Genomic DNA, 24,445 nt, shown 5'->3' with positions numbered 1-24,445 from the left:
GGTGTCTCTAGGGCAACCTAGAAAGACCTGCCCAGAGCCTTCCCCATAGTTCCCTGTCCTTTTCCCATCACCCAACACAGAGCTGTTTTAAACCATCCAACTCAGCCTCTGGCTGAGGGGTGAAAACAGATGCTTGGAACAGGAAATATTCCCAACTGTTCAATAGCTAAGTCCGAAAGTCACAAAAGCCAGGACCAGTCTTGGTGCACAATTATGATAAAAAAAATTGTGATCCAGCATCCAAAAGTAATATACAATAATTCAAACATTCATTTGCAAGTCTACAAGCAGTCAGGAGAGGTTTAAGCACTCTCTGAACTTCCTTTCTCAATCTTTGGTTCACACATGCCCAGCACATCTTAAAACCTCCCTCTTTTCAAATTCCTCTGACCATCAAAACTTCTCTCAAAAATTAATGGACACCATGGAAGTTGGAATAAACTGGTCAGTTGACTTGTTTTATAACTGCTTCGAAAAATTGTATCATTTTTCAATAGCAGAGATAGTAAAGCAGCAAAGCTTGAACCCCTCTACAATAATTATAAAGCAAATTATGTTGGGAATGTTAAAAAGTAGAGAATATTGGACAAATTAACTATGCTTCTGCAAAAGTTCATTAGTTAAATTACTGACTGATATTTCTTGAATTGATTTTTTTTGGAGCCAACCTAAGTATTCAAAATTTTTCCTCTCGGAAGATAATCAGTATTGGAGTATGGCTTATAGCAATCACTTTATTTATGGATTCTTATTTTAAAATGTTTTAAAAAGTCTATGTTTGCATGGGGGTTGTGTGTTTCAAAGAAACTAAAGTACTGGAAAATGAAAAAAAGTTAATGGACAAACTCTGCAAATAAAGTCATCACCATCCCCCCAACGTGGGACAGGACCCCCAGGTGAATGAGTCTTCCTGGCGACGTGGGACATGGATCCAAGGAATGAGCCTGACCCTGGCATCGAGGGGTTGAGAATGCCTTTTTGAACGAAAGAGGGAAAGAAAGGCAACAAAATATGGTTTCAGTGGCTAAGAGAATTCAAAGATTCAGGAGGCTGTCCTGGAGGTTACTCCTATGCAAGCTTCACCCAGATATGCCACAGTATGATAAGCCCAAGTCAACAGCCTCCTGAAAACCCTAAAGAATACCCTGGTCCCTATCTGAGACTCTATAAAAGTTTCACTCACTAAGTTTATTTTTCAGAAACTTAAATCCCCAGAGTGTTCCTATGCCAGGTGAGTCCCAAAACCCAGAGGCAACAGCTTCTTCAAGAACATCAACCAGATGCATCCCCCTTCCCCATAATGTCAACACCCCTTTAAAATATGAACAAGTTAGGGTAGTCACTGCCCAGATACCCCTGCAGATTGAGACAGTGATCAAACGACAGAGAGGAGAAGCAACTGACAAAGGCCTGTACACCGTGCTTGATATGTCTTTTCAATGTGTTTAAATACATGCCCCCTGCCTCGTTCTACCCCATATCCTCTTTTCCCTCTTCTCTCTCTCTCTCCCTCTCTTCTCTCTCCACTTTTGGACCAAGATACTGGGTTAATTGTCTCATGGACTTTTCCAGTCTGAATTTGGTTGATTGCATCCTGATAGCATTATTTAACATGTTCCCACTGTATTGCCTGTAAATTGTAGAGAACTTCTAAGATTCAGTTCAATTATTTTGGCACAAATACCTTATAATTGGTGGCGTGAGCTTCCATCAGGAGTCATGGGACCCCTGAATCAGAACTCCCCATTCTCCTCTCCCCCAGCCCCTGGCAACCACTAATCTACTCTCTGTCTGGACAGATTTGCCCATCCTGGAATTTTCATATAAATGGAATCATGCAATATGTGGCCTTTGTTATGTCTGGCTTCTTTTACTTAGCGTGATGTTTTCAAGGTTCACCCATGTTGTAGCATATAACAGTACTTCATTCCTTTTCATAGCTGAATAATATTCCATTGTATGATAACTACTGAATTCTATATAGTCAACAATAGGTTAGACTTATAAAAATCATGTAGATGAATCCCAAAAGCAGAGTGGTGAGGTCAGAATTGTGATATACAATATGATTCCATATATATTTACATATATAGTTTAATAACATGTTAAATATTACCAATAGATATCTATATAGTAAAAATATGAAAAATATGTAGGAATAATCTACACTTCCTTGGAGAGTGTTTAAGTCTGGGGAAGCAAAGACAAAGACTAGACTGGGAGTGGTAGAAGTGAAAAAAAAGCAAAATGTTGATATCTAGAAAATCAGGTCAGTGTGCATATTTTCATTTATATTATTTGGTGTTTTTCTTTATGGTTGAAGTATTTCATAATTAAACACTTTCTAAGAAAACAATTTTAAGAAAAGTGATCCAGCATATGCTTACGAGTTAAGAATATATATGCCTTCAAAATCTTTATGCTTTAATTTATTTATATATTTAAAATAGGACTTTCAAATCTGATCCAATGACATAACTTTGGAGACAATGCTGATTTATTTGTGTTTGTGTGTAAACGATAATTTGGTGCTATTGTAACAAAAAATTGACATTCAGAAAAGTCCTCACAACTATATATTAATATAAATTAATTAAGTTATAGGCACTAAGTGACAAAATTCATATATATTCTCTAAGTCTAGGCCAATGCATCCTTTGGGTTTTCAAAGCAGAAAGAAAATGGCAATACACAAAGTCTTCATTATTTAACAAAAATACAGGAAAGGGGGGTGATTTTTCTCTTTAGGAAAGAGGAATTTAGATTCATATTTTAATAACTGAGCTCTAAGTTTCACTTTCTCCCAGGGCCTCCCCCAGAGCCCTTTTCTCTCAGCCTGGCCTGACTCCATGGAGAGACGAGTGGAGAATGCACTCAGTGGGAAACACGAGACCCTGGAGTCCTTACATCATCACAGGGCAGGAAGGAGAATACAGCTTCTGTCTCCTGCCCGTAGCAAGATACACCTGTGCTTATTATGAAACAAAGGCTCCATTCCGGAAGTCAAAGCCACTGATGCCCCGAAACCCTCCGTGATGCCCCAACAGATCTGTGAGCAGCTGGCTGGTGCCCGTGCCCAGGAAGTGTTCATACCTGGGGTGTGGCTGGTCAACAGGAGAAGGAAGGACACTGAGAAATAACATAAGCAGAAGTCTTAAGCCACTAAGAAAACTCACTCATGTCAGAGCAATTGGTCTTGATTTGAGACTAGCTGGGAACCCAGCATGGCTTGAGGAATCATTAACCAAATATATTTAGCTGCTCACCTTGGTGCACACTATGCTTAGGGTTTCCTTTGGTAGCTCACAATGTAATGTGCCTTCGTGGCTTGTATTTTGCATTCCTTTTTGAAATCACTATGTCTCAGGGTTTGCCTCATCTGATAGGCAACCACACGAGCTTCCCTGGAGGAGAATTTCTTCTAAGAGTTACCCTCCAGAACTTCTCAAATGAATATTATGGGTGCCATCAGCCTCTATATTTTTAAAAATTTTATTCTTAGGCTATGTTTTAAGTTACACCATCTTAAACTTACATTCTAGATCTCAAGAAAATCCATCCAATAATTGCCGAGAGGTGTGGAAGCAAAAAGAAAGAAACTTAATTTTATTAATATGGACTATGAGCAAGGGACATAGAGTCGACTAGATTTCCATATTTGCAGTCAACTTGGCCATCTGAATTGGGTAAAGTCCAATTCCCATGGATAAAGTCCTTCCTCCACTGGCTCCTGTCATCCAGCTTCTACACGTTCAGGACTGCATAGTCACAAGATCCCGGGGGCTCCTTGGGGGGCACCGAAGCTGCCTCTAGCATTGCATTGGTGTTCAGCTCTGCATAGCTCACTTCCGGGGGGTCTGCAGCCTTTTGTGGGAAAAAAGGCCCAGATGGGCTGTTAGAGCTGCACAGTCCAATATGGCGGCCACTGGCCACTCAGAGCTATTAAATTTAAATCACAATGAAATAAAATTTAAACTCATGTCCTCAGTCACTGTAGCCACATTTCAGGTGTGCAGTAGCCACATCTTGCCAGCGCCTCTGGCACTGGACAGCACAGATGCAGAACATTTCCATTTCAATAGTCGCAGAATGGACAGCTCAGTTCTGGAAACACCACCCTTCAGGGAGCAGGGGGTTTGACTATAGTAACAATAAAACAATACTAACCACTAGTTATACCTGGTGTTCATGGAAATTAATGCAAACTTTGGTTTTGGGGATAAGAACTACCATCATATAAGAACTTCTAATGTACTTACATAACATCAAGTTGTTATATTATATTCTTATAATATTTTTCATTATCATCAATTAATCAATACCATTGAGCCAATACTTAAAATATACCAGACCAACAATTTGTTTTCAATGCCTTTAATTTAACATTTGATGTTGGCCACATACTCTGATAAATTCTTTTGTTTTAACTTTTAAAAATTTTATTTGTTATTTTTTTATTAGAGAAGTTGTAGGTTTCAGAAAAATAGTACCTGAAATAGAGTCCCCATATCCCACCCTGTTATTAACACATAGCAACAGTGTTGTTTAATAGATGAAAGACTGTCTTTTTAATTGTACTGTTAAATATAGTCCATCGTTTACATTAGGTCCACTGCTAGTGTTGTACAATCCTATGTTTGTTTTTTAAAAATATTTATTCTACTAACATATATATAACTTAAAATTCCCTTTTAAGCCACATTCAAATACATAATTCAGTGCTGTTAATTACATTCACAATATAGTGCTACCATCACCACCATCCATTACCAAAACTTTTCCATTAACCCAAATAGAAACTCCGTACAATTTAAGCATTAACTCCTCATTCCCTACCCCTATAGTGTCTCCTGGTAACCCACATTCTAGATTCTGACTCTATGAATTTGCTTATTCTAATCATTTCATATCAGTAAGATCATATAATATTTGTCCTTTTCTGTCTGACTTCTGTCACTCGATGTGATGTCTTCAAGGTTCATCCATGTTGTCATATGTATCATGACTTCATTCCTTTTAACAGCTGAATAATTCCATTGTATGTGTACACCGCATTTTGTTTATCCATTCATCTATTGATGGACATAGATTGCTTCCATCTTTTGGCAATTGTGAATAATGCTGCTATGAATATCGGTGTACAAATATCTGTTTGGGTCCCTGCTTTCAATTCTTTTGAAAATTTCAATTCTACCTAGAAGTGGGAATGCTGGATCATATGGTAATTCTATACTTAGCTTTCTGGGGAACCACCAAACTGTCTTCCATAGTGGCTGCACCAGTTGACACTCCTATCAACAATGAATGAGTGTTCCTATTGACAAATTCTTTATATTCACCATATCACTGAATTCTCACAACAAGCCTTTTTAAAATGGAATTCTATACATGGGAGGAAATGAAGTGGCCACAGGGGTTTAGTACTTGTCTAAGACCTCACAGATGATAAATAGTAGACATTAGGACCTGGAATCCAGCTATTCCAAATTCAAAGCATATATTCGGAAATGCTATGGTAACTGACCTCCTGCCAGATGTGTAATTTGAGGGCATGGATAAAACTCAGGGACCAGAGTATGGACAAACAGAGGAGGCAGACATGACGAGCCTATGGTGATAAGTGAGCCTTTGGGATAATTCCTAAAGGGAAACTCACCGAGAGGGATGTCCTTTCTTGCTTGGAAGGAGCTGCATCTGAATGAGAGAGAGAAAAAAAAATCAGTTCCCAGGTTGCAGAATCAGATCTTGCTCTTTCCAAGCCAAGATTCTCCCATAATTTCTTCCCTTGTCAGTTACCTCTTGACCCTCCCACTTCGGCTGTTTGGAATTCTGCTTGGAGAGAGAAAAACACATGAAAGTCCGGTGTCTGGAGACGCTAGGGAGAGGATGAGGGGAATGGAGAGGAGCAAGTGCACACCAAGGTCGAGAGGTCAGGGCCAGGGTGGACTGGGCGTGAGGCCCACTCATGGAGCAGGAGTTAGTGGGGCATGAATATGACCTCTTGGTGGGCTCGTCATGTGCTGAATCTCAAAGGAGATCAGGGAGGAATTCATCTAATAAGAAAATCCGCCCCTCTCCTTCTGCTGCTTCCCCAGAGCTGATCCCCTGTTCTTCTCTGAACTCACCGTGGTAGAAGCATTTGTAGATGAGGAAGATTGAGAGGAAGAGGAGAATGATGATGACGCAGCTGAAGACTACAACGTAGGTGACCCTGGAGTCTAGTGGGAGGAGAGCACATCAGCAAGTCAGTTTGGTTCCTGAAAAGCACTGATGCAGTTTGGCTGAACAGCTAAGAGGAGCCAGACTGCCTGGGTTCAAGACTCGGCTCTGCCACTTCCTAGCTGGGCAATTTACTAAACCTCCCTGAGGTTAGCAACACTACCTACTTTATGGGATGGTCGGGAGATTAAATGGGTAAATACATATATAGAAAGTTAGAACAATGCCTCACACGTGGGAAATTCCCAATAAATGTTTAACCAATAGCAATAATATTGAGCGTTTGCTGTGAGCCGACTCTGTGAAACCTGCTTCCTAAACGTTCCTTCTCATCTTGACAATAAGCACACAAGATAGGTTAACTATCCTCTTTTATTCATAGACTAAATTCTAAGACATAAAGCTCAGTGCCCACAGTTACACAGCCGGGTTGGATTTTGAACCTGAGTATGCCCAGCTTTGTAGGGAGCCTCCCGTGAGGTCAGTGTAGCTCTGTGTTGGATATAGGGTGTGAAAATATGAGATAAATGATGTTCTGAACCTAATCCAGTGAGATAAACATTTACATAACTAACTGTAATGCTTAACAGATTGACAAGGCCAATAATAGATTAATGAAAGTCCAAACTCCCACCCGGTTTCAAGAATCATTTTCTCTCCTTCTGAACTCAAAATGACACATCAAATCCATTCATTTGCCCTCTCGACCTCCCCCCACCCCTGTCCTGTTAATATTAGGAAGGAATGTGCTGTTCACGCTGGTAAGATAATGAAGTGGACATAGTAACTTTTCTGGCTGAAAACAGCCAAAATTCTTAGCTAAAATGTTTTCTGAGTTTACCTAAATGCAACGATGATCAGGAAATAAAGTTAGAAATTCCTGGAGACAGAATTAGTTGAAGGAAGAGACCAGGCAGGGGGTTGGGGTGGGGGGTTGGGGCAGAGCCCTGCAGCTGACCGTGGCCACAAGGACATTTGTCACTGCTTTTGTGTCATGACTTCATGGGGCATGGGGCATTTTGTCCATAAAAAGTGGGTGGCAATTTATTTCCTCTCTCATTATATAAGTATACATCATGTCTTCATTTTTGCCTTTTGGCTCAAAAAACTATAATATTTAACTATGTGGTCTGTTATGGAAAGTTTACTGAACCAAGAATTAGACTTCCCAACATCAGCATCTATCACCTTTTGTCTGAACCTAGAAAATGGCTTTTCTTTTTCTGAATCTTAGAGTCTAAACTCCTATCCAAAGCAGAAATATTCATAACTTTTATCATTAGTAATGGATTAGTAATACTAAAAACCCACCAATCACCATCTGCTCATGTTTTACATATGTTATCTTGCTTTATATATGTTCTCTTTAAATCCTCAAAAACTACTGCATGAAGCCAGACTTTTCATTTCTTCTGCAATGAGAAGGTTGAGGTCAGAGAGGTGAAATAATTTTACCCAAGGCCACACAGAAGGGAAGTGAGATTTAGAACCTAGGATGATCTGATTCTAAAGCCCATTTTTTGAACCAAAAAACGTCAACGTGAGAATGAGTCACAGGGATTCTATACCCGCCTGGACTGCTCATCTTATTTCAGGATGCCTCAAACACTAATGAATTTCATCTTAGATCTGATGTCATTACCTTGTTTTGAGGGTAAAGTGCTTGATCCTTCATCTCCACCTAGAAAATAGATTACATTAAAATGGTTACAGAGACAGGATGTGAATATCTAAAGAAGCATTCCTGTCTTACTGACAGGCCCATGAGGTGGAGAGGAAAATGATCTTTTTTCTCAGGGGTTGCAGCTGAATTTAGATTCAAGACAGCTTCACGGAGTGCTTTCCCTGATATGAGAATAAGGGGGTGAAGAGGAGAACGAGGAGGATGAGGAGGATTAAAGAAGGAGGAATGAAAGAAGGAGAGGAAGAAATTTAGGAGGAAGCAGAGACATTTTTCAAGGAATTTGTAAGTACTCTGCAAACATGCTCTTTATTGATGAACTAAAAGACTCAGGATGGCAGTGAGCTTGTCCAACCCCATATGTCTGCCAAGAGATTTTACAGCCCGCATGACCTTTCAAGGGGGTCTCTGAGACACAGCCAGAAAAAGCATCCAGGGATTTCCCAACTATATTGGGTAGAGGGACACGTGTCATCCTGATTTTGCCTGAAACTCCCAAGACTGAAAAGAAATGAAGACCTTTCCAGATCAGATTTGTGAGACCCATAAACTCCTCACACGCCATTCACAGAAAACAGAAGCCTTTGAACAACCCCCATAAAACAGGTGCTCGTGATCTTTCCATCCCAGAGTCTGCCCCACCCTGACACACAGACTCTTGTCCAATGAGGTGGGTGACATGGAGAAGGAAGGTTCAATGGGTGCGTTGGAGCAAGAGTTCAGGGAGAGAATTCCCTAGGGCCTCCTCTATTCTAAAAATTTTCTCTGCTTTCTTCCATTTTTGTATCTTTTTCATGATAGATCCTCTTATGTGTTGAATTGTGTCCCAAAAAGGATAGGTCAATGTCCTAACCCCTAGAACCCCAGAATGTGACCTTATTTGCAAATAGGACCATTGCCAATGGATTAGTTGAGATTAACCTGATGTAACTTGTGTCCTTATGAGAAGAGGAGAGGAGACATGGACAGGAGAGAAAGATGGTCGAGAGCGAGGTGTTGCATCTGTAAGCTGAGGGACATAAGGATGGTCAGTGAACCCCAGAAGCCAGAAGAAGTGAGGAAGGATTCTCTCCTACATGTTTCAGAGGGAGCATGGCTCTGCTGACACTTGATTTTGGACTCCTAGCTCCCAGAACTGTGAGATAACACACTTCTGTTGTTTGAAGATGCCTAGTTGATGGTACTTTGTTAGATGGTCTAGGAAACTAAGACAGGTGGTAAAACTCTAATTTGTCAGGAAATTCATGACAATAGCTCAGATCACGTGGAGGAGGGGAAGCCTCACTACTTTTCACATCCCCAATATCCAGTTATTTTTGTTGTCAATGTCACATACCCCATGCTCCTTCTCTTATTTTCAGAGGCTTTTCTTTCCATCATCCTGGGAGTTGGCACCATTTTGACCCACATAAATGGTTCATCTATTTCTACCACACTGAACGGAATTGCCCTACAATCTACTCTCACTCGGGACTGGCTCCATAGCTCCAATTCCCTCTTCTGGACAACTCTGATCTTATTCTCAAGTCCTCTAACACCCTTATTTGCCACCACAATCTTCAGATTGACAATGGGATGTGATCCCAAGTAGGGGGCCTCCCTTTTGTAATAAGCACAACTGTGGTTTCCAGCATCCTTGGCTGTTGTTGACTGGAGTAGAAGAGTGACCTGACTACTTGCTAGACTCTGGTGGTGTAATGGCCCCAGCTACCATGCATCAGGAGAACAAATTCCATAGCATGGAACTTATGGGATAGAGTCTGGCACTGGAGAACCACATTGTCTCCTAGAACCAACTTGGTTTGTCAAAGCAGAGAGGCTTGGTTTCTCATATGTTCCTGGAAGAGAATGAAACACTAGAGTTAAAGAAATGATGGTAGGTATCCTCTTCTGCTCCTGATTTTCTGTGAGGGACTCTCGCAAAAAGGAACGACTAATGTTCTTTACTCTCTGACCTTTTAGAACAGAGAAGTCTTTCTACAGTGCCTATAGATTTCATTTCTTTTCTTCCTGTGACACACACAGAAGGGAGTACCATTTCTCCTTTGGTCCTTAATTCCTCCCTACTTCCCAAGTAAATTCTGGAAGGGGAAGGTTTAGCAGGTGTTGGGGATTGAATCATGTCTCCCATAAAGACATGTGCAACTTTAATCCTCACTTCTGTGGGTGTGAACCCATTTGTAAATAGGACCTTTGAGGATGTTACTGTTGGTGAAGGTGTAGACTCCTTTGTGAATAGGAACTTCAAAGATCCTATTTAATGATGCCAAATTGAATCAGGGTGGACTTTAATCCATGTGGTAAAGTCTTATAAAGAGAGGAAATCTAGACAGAGAAAGAGACAACTGATCAGGAGAAGTAGAAGCCAGAAGGAGAAGACATGTGATGAAGGCAGAGACGCAAGCCAGGGACCCCAAGAATTGTGGCAAGCTCCAGAATTCTACAAACTGTGGAAGAAACATGACCTGTCCAGACCTTGATTTTGGACTTTGGGCTTTTAAAACCCTGAGACAGTAAATTCTGATTGCCAAAGCAAACACTTTGTTTGCTAATTGTCATAGCAGCCCTGGCAAACTAGAACAGCCTGTGAGAGTGAGACTCACCCCGAAGCATCTGTTGCTCACCTGTAACCACGAGCTGCAGGTACGCACTGTACTCTGACCAGATGAGACTCTCCTCCCTTAGGTAATTAAGACAGATGTAGCTATGAGCATCTTTGTGATTTAGGTCTTGGAACAAGAAGTCTGCATGGTTTCCTGCTGGCCTCTGCTGCTCCAAGACCTCCAGGGTTTCTACCTTCCCCAGGACAAAAGTTGCCCCCTGGTGAGACGAGCTACATTGGAGAGTCACCTGGCTCCATGGGGCCGCGACCGAGCCGGGTGAGTCGCTGAGGGAGGGCCTGGGGAGCAAATCTGAAAAGAAGCAGAGCCACAGTTAGGGCTGAATCCCACCTTGCTGATGATGTAGCCCACCTCACAACGCTGGACGGAGAGGAAAAGGGCGTAAGTGAGAATGAATGGACAGGTTCTGTTTGGAGAAACACACATGGCATTTTAACTCTGATTTAGGATCCAAAACCATAAAGGAAGGACCCATGAGCTACATTTTTTCTTGCTTCCCAGTCCTGAACCCTAAGGAAGCATCTGAGCATTTGTGGTTGAAAACACATCTCCTTTGAATAGACTTTTAAGCACCTCCAGGACTTCATTATCATCCCTTGTTCTTAGATATTCTATCATTTGAAAACAGGAATCAAGAAGAGGAAGGACAATATATCTTACTTTGATGGAAAATTGACCTGCACTTCTCTAGCAAGATTCTCTTCCTGATCTTTCTCCTAATCACCCCTTCTATGTTCTAAATTATACTCTCTACACACTCCTTGGGAAAGAGCATTAACAAAACCTGGAAGAGAATGTAAGAAAACGAGTACAGGGTTTGAGTCTAGGCTTTGGTCCTGATTTTCTTTGTAGCCCGAATGGGTCGCCTTTATCACCTGAATGTACCATTGAGATAGATCAGCCTCCTATTCTGACCCAGACATGGGACTCCTCAAGAGGGTACTTTAAAAAATTCTACAAAGGTTCATCCAAGTTGTAGCATGGATTGGTACTTCATTTCTTTTTTGGGCTGATTAGTAGCCCATTGTATGCACATACCACATTTTTTTGAATCCATCCTTTGACTGACATTTGCGTTATTTATACCTTTTGGTGATTGTGGATAGTGCTGCTATGAACAACCATTTAAAGTTTCCATTTGAACATCTGTTTTCAATGCTTTAAGGTATATACACAGAAGTGGACTCCTTAATGGGTACAGGGTTTCAGTTTGGGGTGAAGGAAAAGTTCTGGAACTAGGGAGTGGTGATGGTTGCACAAGATGATGAGTATATTTATTGTCACTGAGTATTACACTTTGAAGTGGGTAAAATAAATTTTATATTAAATGTATTTTACCACAATTACAAAAATGCCACAGTGATTTAGCGAATTTTCTAGGCTGGTCCTCTTCCTTGTGCTCCCAACAGACTCCGCACCATACCAGCGCCAGACTAACCCTGGGAGATGGTGCCTTTTGGGGTCACAGTGTTTCTGAGTCTTCCACAGAGCTCTGTGCTCCATCGATTCATACAAAGAAGCTTGTGTGACAGGAAGTCTAGTTCCTAGATGGAAATGTGACGATGGCATCATCCCTACCTCTGGCCACACTTTGTCATAACACGCTGGACAACAGAGGACATGGCCTCAGCTCTTAATTCAAACACATTTCCCTGGGATCATGTGTGCTGGGTAATGAGCAAGAGTGACCTGGGCAAGGGGGGCTTTCAGAGTGGGTGGGTGGGGTTCTCCACAGGAGGGGATAGAACACCTCCACAGTGAGAAGGGGCCAGCTGAGAGGACTCCGGGAGGATTTCTAATGACGACAGTGTTAGACCAGGACAGAGAAGAATGACTAGAGCTACAAAGCATCATTTTCCAGGGATAAAACTCCCACCCATAAAAGGAACTAGTTATTTGGCAATATTTATGTGCAAAATTACATCAAAACTACATCTAATTTTTACAGCATTGTTCCTGACCCATTGGTGAAGGACATACATACGTGTGCATCCTGGGATTGCAATCCAGAATCCAAAGCTCAGTGTCTTAACTTAAAGCAAGAAAAATGCAATCAAGGCTGGTCATACTATCCCCTCTTTGCTTTTCCTGATACCTCAGGCTGAAGAAACACAATAGTAAGGAGTAGGAGGCAAGGAGAGAAATGATTGAAGACAAAATGCTCATTAACCACATAAACACCTCACTAAGACCCTCCCCTCTTTGTTAGTGAACTTCAGGTCTTGGAATTTTTCCCAGATACATGAAGATTCTGTGGTCACATCACAGAGCCATGTCTGAGGCTCTTATTTGCATCTGGTCATTTCAACCCAGATCCTTTCCACTTTGTCCTGTCAATACCTATATATCTACATTGACACTGATTTATGTCTATCTCTCTTCCTATCTATCATCTCTCTACCTATCATTTATCTATCATCTACCTTTCATCTATCTATTTATCTATTCCATCTATCTATCCATCTATCATTTAGCTATCATCTACATGTCATCTGTCTATCTATCTATCTATCCATCATTTATGTATCATCTACATGTTATATATCTATCTATCTATCTATCTCTGGAATAGTTCTTTATCTATATCTTGGAAATGAGGCACTTTCTTAATTGACCAGCCTGGAGTAGAGGATGTGTAGTAAGACATATTTGAGTTCTAGTATTGGTTCTCCCACCTAGACACTTTGAAAACATCCCTTCCCTTTCTGGAATAGGTTATATTTGGTTAAATAAAAAGAGTAGGGAGTAGGGAGGAAGAAAATAATACCCAACTGGAAGAGTTAGGTAATGATGAAAACCACTGGCTTTAAAACACCCAATCTAGAATCTGACTCATTTTGTAGAATAATGAGATCATAGCCATAATGATTATTTTCTCACCCAATATGCCATCCACACCAATCTCCCTCTGCAATAGATGCTGTCAGTGCTCCACCCATACCATTTTTATGCAGCTCTAAATCATGGTTGGCTTTCACTTTCCAAACAAACTTGTGCATCTCCATGTTGGGGACTGCCTGGGAGAAGACAAAGCATCTTGGAGTTTATGTGACCCAAGGGCATCCCCTACCCATGACTGCTGTTCGTGGGAGTATGAATACTTGGGGTCTTTGCCTCTCAGAGTGAGTCTCCAGCAAGCCTCTGCCGGATTGAGCAGAGGATGCCATCCAAGGTGCTTTGATATCCCACCCTTGTTGGTCCGTCTCTACCCAATTCTTCTTCCTTGTACCCCTAAAATGTCACCTTCACACTAACTCTTATTTAAGAGTCTGCTTCCAGTGAAACGGAATCCAAGAAACCATCTAATGCAACAGTCCTATTGATGCAGCCTTATGGACGCATGAAAGCAGGGCTGGCAAGAGTGTTCCTGGACTATCTAGCTCTCCTGATGGAAGCAGAGAAGCAGCAGCTTTGTCTTGTCCTCTCAGTTCCCCCTCTTCTAGCCCCCAGATTCCTCTGCACAGCCATTCTACAGATAGGAGAAGTTGATTCTTGCAACATTTTCTTCTTCATACTGCCTCACAACCAGCTGAACTTGGCTCACCCTCCGATGACCACACAGCCTGGCCAAATTTCACACCACTGTTTACAAATTGCTAAAACAAATTACAAAATATCTAAGAAATTGGTCTGAAGGAATCAGAGTGAGCAGTGGGATATAGTTTGGTGTGGGACAAAAATGAAGTCTCAGGCACCACCAAAGAAGGGGTGATGAAACTCATCATACACCTCTCATGGCAATTGAGTCTGGGGTCCCCTTCTGGTAGCTTAGAGCAATACAAGTACAGGCTGGGGACCTCATACCTGTGCTTAAGGACATTTTGTTCTGTTTAGGATTGTGGTAGTGTAAATTTGAACTCAGAAAGTAGATTTTAAGAAATTATGCACACACCCACTAGGATGGCTATAATAAATAAATGGAAAATAACAAGTGTTGGCAAGGATGTGGAGCTACTGGAACCCATGTGTATTACTGGTGGGAATGTAAAATGGTACAGCCCCTCTGGAAAACAATTTGGTATTTCCTCAAAAGTTAAACAAAGAGTTTCCATATGACCCAGCAATTCCATCCCTCAGTGTATACCCAAAAGCACACTGATGTTCATAGCGGCATTATTCATAATAGCCCAAACGTGAAGACAACCCAAATATCCATCAACAGAAGAATGGATAAACGAGATGTGGCATTTCCAAACAATGGAATTTTATTCAGTTATGAAAAGGAATGAAGGACTGATACATGTTACAATGTGGATAAATCCTGAAAATATTAAACTAAGTGAAAGAAACCAGTCACAAAAGGCCACATGTCTGTATGATTCCATTTGTATGAAATTTCCAAAATAAGCAATTCATAGCGACAGAAAGTAGATCAGTGGTTGCTGGGGCTGGGGGCACAGGAACTGGGGAGAAATGAGCAGTGACTGTTAATGGGTATGGGATTTCATGGTGGGGTGATGAAAATGTAACAGAATTAACTAGTGATGATGGTTACACAATCTTATGAATACACTAAAGGACACTGAATTGCACACTTTAAAAGGGTGGATCATATCTCAATTTAAAAAAGAAAGAAAATAAATTATACAAGAGCTGAAAATAGAAAGGCATCTCTTCCTTTCCCTTCTTACAACTCTCTAGATATCCCACCTCATTTCTGATACATCCTTGCTCCTCTACACTATCAGACTTGAGATCATTCCAAGAAAAAATTCCTGGTGTGAATTGTGTTCATAGAGCTGTAGCAGTGGTCATTTCCTAAGCCTGCTAATGGTGAATAAAAATATTTTCAAAAATGAATCATTTCCCTTCAGAAAATTATTGTAAAAGCTTATGAAACCATATTAAATTCCCATATTCAGTTTGTCCTAATTTTTAAAAATAAATGTTTGAAATAAAAAAATGAACCATTAACTTGCACTTTGGCATACCTTTTATAAATTTGGTTATACTAGTATAGACTTAAACAATCAAACTTTCCTTTAACAATTTTAGCTCTTTGGAGTAGATTACAAGAAGAGTATGAGCTGCTGAAAGAAAGGATGATTAAACACCTAGATGCCAAGTTAGATGATCAGCTTGGTCATTAAAATCTGGATGAGCTCTTGTTTCAGCCCACAGCTGCCAGAAGCTCTAATTTTTATGAGAATTTGAGTACAGAATCTCAGTCAATTCTTTATGGGAGAGCAACATCAGAAAAAGAATCTAAATAGTCACCTATTTTCTGAGAAGCTTAAAATTTTCGTAAGTCCCTGATCATACATATTCCCAAAGTACCTGGACTCCCCAAACCAATCACACAAAGTCTCCCTCACTTTTTGCAAAACTCCTCCACAGTTTTTAATTATGTGACATGGTAGATGATGCACTCCGTGCTGTTTCTTCAGAATCAGATTTACTCACCAGCGTTTGCAGGCTCTGGAGGCGCCTTAGGGGTCACCTCCCTGACAAAGAAGAACTTCCCTCCCAATGGCCTTGAAAACATGGGCTTTAAGATTCAGCGTTGTGTGCTTTAAGCAAAGGGGAGCCCCATCCCATAGAGGCAGGCCACCTGCGAACAGAGCTATTTGGGGAAAACACCTGCTTTCTAATCATCTCACCTGCTTTTTTTATTGTGGGCGCTCCATGTCCTTCCTTTTCGTCTAGGAAACAAGATGGAAAAAACAAAAAAGAGTCACAAGGGTTATAAGGGAAGCTCGGGGGCACAACTGCTAGTGCCCTTTCACGGGCCACACGTCCTCTGTGTGAACCAGAGGGGAGACTATGTTTTCCATCCCCTAGATGCTCCCGGGTCTCCAGACCAGGTCAGAGCTTCGGATTGTTTTACCTAATGCTCCTGGATTTTGATATTATTTTCCATGACACTGTTAATTTCTCCTTCCGATCCTGTACTTTCCAATCTTTCCTAACCAAGCAAACAGCACCACCATTTGCCCATATTCTAAATTCAAAATCTAGGAGCAATTACATTTATATCTCCCCTTTATCAAGGCATCCAGCCCATTACCAACACCAGGGAGCTCTATCTCAAAAATATATCTCAAAATATATCTAAAAATCAGTCTGTATCACTAGCTCCTCAGTGACAACATTTAGTTCAAATTGAAATACCCTGTTGCCTGGAGTGTCGCAACTACTAGCCCTCTGTGTTACTCCAATCCCCTATTTTCTAAAAGCAGCCAGAAGGATCCTTAAATAGAATCACATCACTTTCCTGTGTTAATTCCATCAATGGTTTCCTGTTCTTTTAGGGCAGAATCCACGGCTCTTTCAGATGCATGCATTCTCTGAGTCCTCTCTTTCATCCCAACCTTCTCTCATTCCACTCTCTCCTTCTCCGTCCTCCTTTCTCGACCTTATCAGCTCCAAGGACGCTCGTGCCCTGGGACGCTGCACTGGCTGTTCTTCTCCTTGGAAGGCTCTTCCCCAGATCTTCATCATCCTTCTTGGCTGTGGTGGATGGACTCTAAGGTGGTCCTCGTGGCTCCCTCTCCTGCTGTCCGTGCCTTGGTGTAATCATCTCCCTTTGAGTGTAGGTAAGACTTGCGACTTGCTTTTTTTTTTTTTTTATTAAATTCAGTTTTATTGGAATACATTCACACACCATACAATCATCCATGATATACAATCCACTGTCCACAGTATGATAACATAGTTATGTGTTCATCACCACAATCTATCTATGAACATTTTCCTTACATCAGAAAGAACCAGAACAAGAATAAAAAATAAAAGTGAAAAAAAAAAAAACACCCAAATCATCCCCCCATCCCATCCCATTTGTCCTTTAGTTTTTATCCCCATTCCTCCACTCATCCATACACTAGCTAAAGGGGGTGTGATCCACAAGGTCTTCAAAATCACACTTTCACCCCTTGTAATCTACATTATTATATAATTGTCTTCAGGAGTCCAGACTGCTGGGTTGGAGTTTGGTAGTTTCAGGTGTTTACTTCTAGCTATTCCAATACATTAAAGCCTAAGAAGTGTTATCTATATAGTGCATAAGAATGTCCACCAGAGTGACCTCTCGACTCCATTTGGAATCTCTCAGCCACTGAAACTATTTTGTCTCATTTTCCATCCCCCTTTTGGTCAAGAAGATACTCTCAGTCCCACGATGCTGGGTCCACATTCATCCCCAGGAGTCATACTCTGTGTTGCCAGGGAGATTTACATCCCTGGGAGTTGGGTCCCACGTAGGGGGGAGGGCAGCGAGTTCACCTGTCGAGATGGCTCAGTTAGAGAGAGAGAGGGCCACATCTGAGCAACAAAGAAGTACTCAGGGGGAGACTCTTAGGCACCATTACATGCAAGTTTAGACTCTCCTTTGTGGTAATGAGCTTCATAAGAGCAAGTCCCATGCTCGAGGGCTCAGCACATCAAACCACCAGTCCAAATGTTTGTGACAACATACGCTAGGGGATCAGCATCTCAAAGTTTAGAGATAGGCCTTACAATTCAGGGATAGAGTTAACTGCTGTAAGAGCTTACAATCTAGGGACTATTACAATTATTGTGTGTGACTTGCTTTTAACCAACAGACCATTGCAAAGGTGCAATGACAGGATATCACTCATGTGATTTCCATTTTGCTAGCAGACTCACTCTAGGGACTGTCTCACCTTGTAGGTTCTAAAGAAGAGGCTGCCCTAAATCCAAAACTGCAAGGCACTGATCTTTGCTGACAACGCTGGGAGGGAAGTGGATATTCACCCAATCAAGCCTCCAGACGAGAACCCAGCCCTTGCTGATGCCTCACTTGCAAACTTGTGAAGCCCAAAGCAGAAAACTCAACTAAGCGTACAGTATTGCTCATGGTTATTATCCATCTATAATGGATTGTAATTAGTCTGATATCTTGTTTTTTATTTCTGTCTTTCAAGTGAGTAGGCAAGCATCTGTTACCCATAGACCTGGTCTGCCCCAGCCACCATGGCAGGCCCAGGACATAGCAAAAAATGTGGATTTGTAGGGGAAGTGGACAGACATCTTGTGAAGATGCTTTTAATGAATTTTCCTCTGCAAAAGAAGCATTCATATTCCCATTTTGCAATAAGTACTAAGTAGAAAAATAAAGTGATTTTTCAAAACAGAAGCATGTGGAGGGCTGGCCTGGAAAATGAACCACTGACAGTTGGCACCGTAGCCTGCCTTCTGAAATAGTGGTGCAACTGAAATACAGGTGAAGAATTCAGGGGAAAGGGAAAATTAGATGATCCCTCCAGAGTATGTAGTCAGGAAGTGGCAATTCATCACCTTTTAAAAAAAGCTAAACTGTGGGTAAGACAATTCCTAAGACTGCAATAAAAATTATTGGGAAAACAATAGGAAATCAATGTTGAGGAGATCAGCACACTTTTTGAGCATAAGTGATTGGATTGTGAGAAAGAGGGTAATCAGAGATGAAATATTATTAAGTGCTCATTTTCTCACTGTTTGCCAATCTCATGATAAGTTGCTGATGCTGGCACGTGGCTACTTCAACAGAACTCTAATGCTTGTGGGGTTTCCCCAGTGATTTCCCGTGACACAACCAGTTTGACCTTCTGGAAGCAATTTGAGGCAACTGGAAGATATTGTTGAGTGATTAATAAATAAAAGATGGATGGATGGATGGGTGGATGGATGGATGGATGGGTGGATGGATGGATGGGTGGATGGATGGATGGATGGGTGGATGGATAGATGGATGGAAGTGGTAGGAAATCATCCCTTGTTCCACTTAGCTGTGATCTCAGGTCACTTCCATAAGGTTCCTCCCACGTGCATCTTCTCTCCCTTCTCTTTATTATTTTCTTTTTCAGCTACCTGTACTATGCCCTCATCACTGTCCCAATCAACAAATTCTCTTAGCCCCATATTCCATTTATTCACCTTCCCTGTCACTTGCATAGAGTACAGGTGACTCATCCAGATTCTTCTGCTGTAGCCTAAAAAGGAAGTGATTTTGCACCTATGTTTAAACACCAAACGTGGAGATGAATATCTTTGTGACATCAGGGAGGTAACAATCTCCGTAAGCCTCAGCGTCATCACCTGCAAGAAAGGGTTAGTAATAGAACCGTCCCCATAGGAACTAATGGGGGGTAAATTACTCATCATGAAGACTGGAATGTAGAAGGTTCTGGATAAATGTTAAATTAACATTTATTCCACGTCCTCACCTGTAACCAATATCTCCAGGCTGTTGCTGGGGAAGGAACCCAGGTGTGGTAGTCTCCGCTGGTAATATACACAGCTGTAGTTTCCACTGTCATTGCTTGTCAAAGTTGAGAGCATGAAATCAGCTTGGTTTTTCCTCATTTCCTTGACTTGTAATGGCTTTGGAATGCCATATTTCAGCAGAGCCATAGTCACGTGTTCAGTTCCATTGTACGGGATCAGACAGCGCAGTGTCACGCTCTGATCTGGGGTCGTCTCAGGGTCCGTGTTCACTGGGAGGGGCAGTTTCAGAAGTGACCCTGAAAAGGACAAAGCAATGGAGGTAAGGAGAGGAGCCAGGCTGCTCATCGTCCACCGAACCTGGGGACTCACCATCCATCCTTCCTCATCTGTGTCACTGAAACCCACGCAGAAACCCCCACGAGGGCTTTGTCTCCACCCTCTGCTTATAATTCCCCAGGTCCCTACACAAAATTGTTGCTTCTGCCCTTTTGTTCCCTGGATCCCTTCTTCCCAGCCATCACGGGAAACATCCCAGGAAAGGGCATCTGTGAGTCAAAGAACAAATATGATACTGCCCCTCACCTGTGACCACCAGCTGGAGGTATTCACTCTTTTCTGACCACTCGTGGGAGGTGGTGGTGTTATTGTAGGTACAAAAGTACTGCCCAGCATCCTCAGGCTCCAAGTCAGTGATCGGGAAATGAGCATCGTCTCCTGCTGAGCTCTGCTGTCTGGACCCAGAGTCGTGCATCTTATCCAGCGAGAACGTAGCATTCCGGGCAGGAGACTGGCACTTCAGAGTCACGTTGCTTTTGACCTCAACCACTGGACTGGGCCAGGCAATGAGGGACGGCTTAGGAAATTTCTCTGGAAAGAATTCAGAGTTAATTTGACTCGTCATCCTGATGGAGCCCCTTCTAGAATTCAGAGGATTAAAGGGAAAATGTCAAGAAGTTTGGGATGCATGAAGAAATAGAGTTGAAGTGGGAGAAAACTCACCATTCTTTTTGTCATCTTCATAGCCCAGACACAGCCCTGTAATAGAAACTTTAATGAGAAGTGAATTGTGTGCTTGTCTTTGAGAAAATGTGATTAATTTGTTCAAGATCTGTCATATTCCTCATAGATACTTCCTCAGATCTATCTTTTACCTTTTACTTTTGTCCAATTATTTGTCATTCAGAAATTACTATGTTTATGTAGAAAATCCCAGCAATCTTTTCTGATTTACTGTATTCTTTCACCATTAGGCCTTCTTTCATCTAGATTTCCATTTAGAAATTATACACATTTCCCTACATTTTCTTCTCAAATTTGCTGTGATTTCAGTTTTTACCCTCACCCCCTAAATAAAGCATATGAGGGAACGGTTTCCTCCATCCATTTGATGGTGAGAATTTGCTCTCCCTGACCAGGTGTTCTCCTAACAAAGAATTCAAGACATTTTCTGGTCCCACACATTCCCCTCACGTACAACTTTGATCTCTACATTATTCCGCCCACCTCTTCTTCCTCCCTATTCTGTGCTCTGTTCTTTATACACCATTTCACCATAAACTTGTGGGACAAATAGGACATGAGTCTTGGGGTTTGTTTCTGAGGAAAGCTCCCAGAATGTTCTGGAGCACCGAGTGTCTCAGGATGTCTGTGTCTTGTTATGACCTTATATCGATTCAGAGCTAGACCCACTCCCCAAGCTTCACTGAGAAGGAATGAGATGGGGGCTTGAAAGTGGAAGGACACCCGATTCACAGCTGAGAATTTCTGGGATTGGTAAGTAGGAAATCCACCTCTGGGTGGTCCAGGTGTCCAGGTCTCGTGGCCTCTTTCAGATCCACCTCCCCCTGCCCCCCAAATCCTGCTCTTAGACTCGAGTATCTCAGCTCTGCTACCAGCCAATCTTCATGACAACTGACTTAGGAAAAGAGGACTGGCTGTAATGTGGAAAGAGACACACTGGCATGTAGGGTAGCTTGAAAAAGCAAAGGATAAAGATGAGCACGTGGACTCTTTGGGAGTATTAGGAGAAATATCCGGTGTGGAAGAGTATACATCAGGAAACATATTTCTTAGGAAATAATTAAAACTTAAAAACTACCAGTTAGTAAGTATCTACCATTTAACAGATTCTTCACATACATCTACCACTTACCATACAGCTACCATCCTAACATATATTTGCCATTTATCACACCTTTAACATTTAGCATTTTCTTTATGTATATCTTTACATACATCACATGGAGAGCTGCACAGTTTTCATGCCACATAAGTGCTATTACCTTCAACTGAGATTGGGAGAAGTAGGTGAATTAGAAATCATAGTTCCTAGAGAAGACAATAATAAAAACTACCAATTATTGGGGATCTACAATTTAACAGATCCTTTCAAACATCATCTAGAAAGCTTAAAAATTTCACATAGGATATTATTCAGCCATAAAAGGGAATGAAGTGGTGCATGCTACAACATGTTATGAACCTCAAAAACATTCAGCTGAGTAAAAGAAACCAGACACAAAAGGTCACATATTGTACGATTCCATTTATATGAAATATCCAGAATGGGTAAATCCACAGAGACATAATGCAGATTAATGGTTTTAATGGTTTCCAGAATGAGGGGAGGGGGGAACTGAGTGACTGTTTCATGGGTACAGGGTTTCCTTTTCGGGGTGATGAAATGTTTAGAAACCAGATAAAGGTTGATGTTTGCACAACATTGTGAATGTGCTAAATGCCATGGTATTATACACTTTAAAATGTTAACAAGAATTTATGTTATGTGAATTTTACCTCAATAAATTTTTAAAAATTATGTAAGTTAAGTACTTTTACCTTCTCTAATCAAGACTTATACAGATTCAAATATCAAAAGTTCTCTGAAATAAGTTTAAGCCAAAGAATGATTAAGTGTATCAGCTCCTGTAAGCAACCTAAAAAGTGTGATGGTGTATCAGAAACACCCGACTCAGGGATCCGATGCTGTTAGGCCATTTTCTCTAAGCTCTTGTGTGTAGCTTTCTCTGGATATTGGCTGGACAGGACCTGGCAGCAGGGCTGCAGGCAGCTACAGTCTTACATCTCGGGAATGTCACTCCACAGAGAACAGAGCTTCCACTTCAATGCCAGTTTCTGAGAAACTTTCCGACAGAATTGCACTGGAGCTTCTTGCACGAGAGTCACCCCCAAAACAATGATTATGGCCAGAGGGGAGAAGGGAGATAAGCTGGTGCCCTTGAACACCCAGTGGGAGGTTTGGGGTATTTGTGATTGACAGTGGGCTCTATTGCCCAAATGCCTGCAGGGGAGGAGGGGCTGTAGCCAGAAGAAGGAGGAGGAAATGGGGCAGAGGAAAAGTACTGACGTTTACAGCATGCAAGTGATACAGCCAAGATCATCACCCAGATCTTTTCCACAATCTGACTTCTATTTGATTACATTATGTCCAATTGAAGATGGTTAAAATGGACCCAAGGGCAGGGCTGGACAGAAAACCTCCTTCTTATCCTTTGTCCTCAGACCTAGCTTTTCTCTGGATGCCTTGTACCCAAGCCCACAGCTTTAAATTCTTTAGACCTCTCAGCCCTGTCCTCCTAACATTCCAGTGGAGTGTTCACAGAAAGATGGTTGGGTTTGGAGGATACAGGCTTGAGATCCCATCTTACTCAAGCATTTCTCAGCTATGTCAAACTCTGAATCTTGGATTCCTCGCTTTTAATGTGTGAGCACCAGAATGAATGAATGCACGTCAAGACCCCATCCCACAGACTCTGACATATGGCATGCATCCAATCCATGGAAGTCATCGTATCTGAACTTGCCATGTTTCCCACCTTAACTCCCACTTCACCATGAATTTTCTCAACAGTCCCAACCCATTTGTCCCAGTCCTGGAGACTCACCAAGGCAAAGCAGGGATAGGAAGTCTGTGAGCATAGCGTCCCTTCTGCCTGAACCAAGATCCTGGCTTCAGCTTTGCAGATCAAAGAGCTGGGGTGAGGCAGCTCTCTTTCTGCCCACTTTGTCCCCAAGGTATGGGGGTAGAGGTTTATCTCTGACCCTTTGGTGCTTTGCACTGCCTGGTGCACAGTTCGTTCGCATAACTGACTCAGGAACCAAGAAGCCATCAATGACAACATCTTCCTCTTGAGCCATAAATCCTCAGTGTGCAGGACTCCACCCACCCCGAGATCTGTCCTGCCCTATTTGAAGTCCCGACAAAGACACATTTTTAAATGATTTCTCTAAACTTTTATTGCAGTAATATATATGTGATTTTTCTTTTGAAACAGTTATAATCTTACAAGAAGTTGCAAAATTAGCACAGAAGAGTCTATGTATCCATCACCCAGCACCCCTCAGGGGTAACATCTTACATAACTATAGTGCATTATTCAAACCAAGAAATTGGCATTGGCACAATAAAATTTACCAGACCACAGACCTTTCTCAGATCTCACCGGTTTCTGCATATACTCATTTTTGTTAGTATGTCTGTCTATATATAGTTCTGTGTCATTTTATTGTCTTTGTAGATTTGTATAAACACCATGACAACTGATACAGAACTGTTTGTTAGCCACAAAGTAAATCCCTCATGCTACCCCTTTATATGCAACTGCCCACCTCCAGTCCCTATTCCATGGCAGACACTGATCCTTCTTCATCTCTATAGCTGCATCATTTTGCGAATACTATATAAATAGAGGCACACATCGTGTAACCTTTTGAGAGTGTCTTGTTTCACCCAGCA

The 24,445-nt window shown here is 41.7% G+C and overlaps 1 protein-coding gene across 2 annotated transcripts; it reads right to left on the bottom strand.

The window, feature by feature from the left end:
- Positions 1 to 3,577: 3,577 nt before the first annotated feature.
- Positions 3,578 to 23,787, bottom strand: LOC119520990 (V-set and transmembrane domain-containing protein 1-like). 2 transcript variants are annotated; one of them, XM_037818895.1, is made up of 11 exons: positions 23,595 to 23,787; positions 20,689 to 20,724; positions 20,272 to 20,556; positions 19,689 to 19,985; positions 16,122 to 16,163; positions 10,525 to 10,812; positions 7,862 to 7,900; positions 6,126 to 6,218; positions 5,797 to 5,829; positions 5,657 to 5,694; positions 3,578 to 3,864 (listed from the first exon to the last, which is right to left on the bottom strand). In XM_037818895.1, the coding sequence occupies exons 1-11, from the start codon at positions 23,626 to 23,628 to the stop codon at positions 3,745 to 3,747; spliced, it is 1,305 nt and encodes a 434-aa protein (XP_037674823.1). In that variant the 5' UTR covers positions 23,629 to 23,787; the 3' UTR covers positions 3,578 to 3,744. The 2 variants fall into 2 exon arrangements, with proteins under 2 accessions (XP_037674823.1, XP_037674824.1); XM_037818896.1 differs by lacking the exon at positions 5,797 to 5,829.
- Positions 23,788 to 24,445: the final 658 nt, after the last annotated feature.

Source organism: Choloepus didactylus, chromosome 27 (assembly GCF_015220235.1).
Source record: "Choloepus didactylus isolate mChoDid1 chromosome 27, mChoDid1.pri, whole genome shotgun sequence".
Taxonomy (NCBI): Eukaryota; Metazoa; Chordata; class Mammalia; order Pilosa; family Megalonychidae; genus Choloepus; species Choloepus didactylus.
The sequence above is the reverse complement of the archived record's forward strand: the minus strand, read 5'-3'. Positions and strand labels throughout refer to the sequence as shown.

Excerpts from the sequence above, each read along its gene's own strand:
- LOC119520990 (XM_037818895.1), bottom strand. The coding sequence starts at position 23,628 with ATGCTCACAGACTTCCTATCCCTGCTTTGCCTTG. Across the intron at positions 7,901-10,524 it reads CCTGCAGCTCGTGGTTACAG|GTGGAGATGAAGGATCAAGC; the intron begins GTGAGCAACAGA and ends TCTATTTTCTAG. Across the intron at positions 6,219-7,861 it reads CACTTTACCCTCAAAACAAG|ACTCCAGGGTCACCTACGTT; the intron begins GTAATGACATCA and ends TCCTCCCACTAG.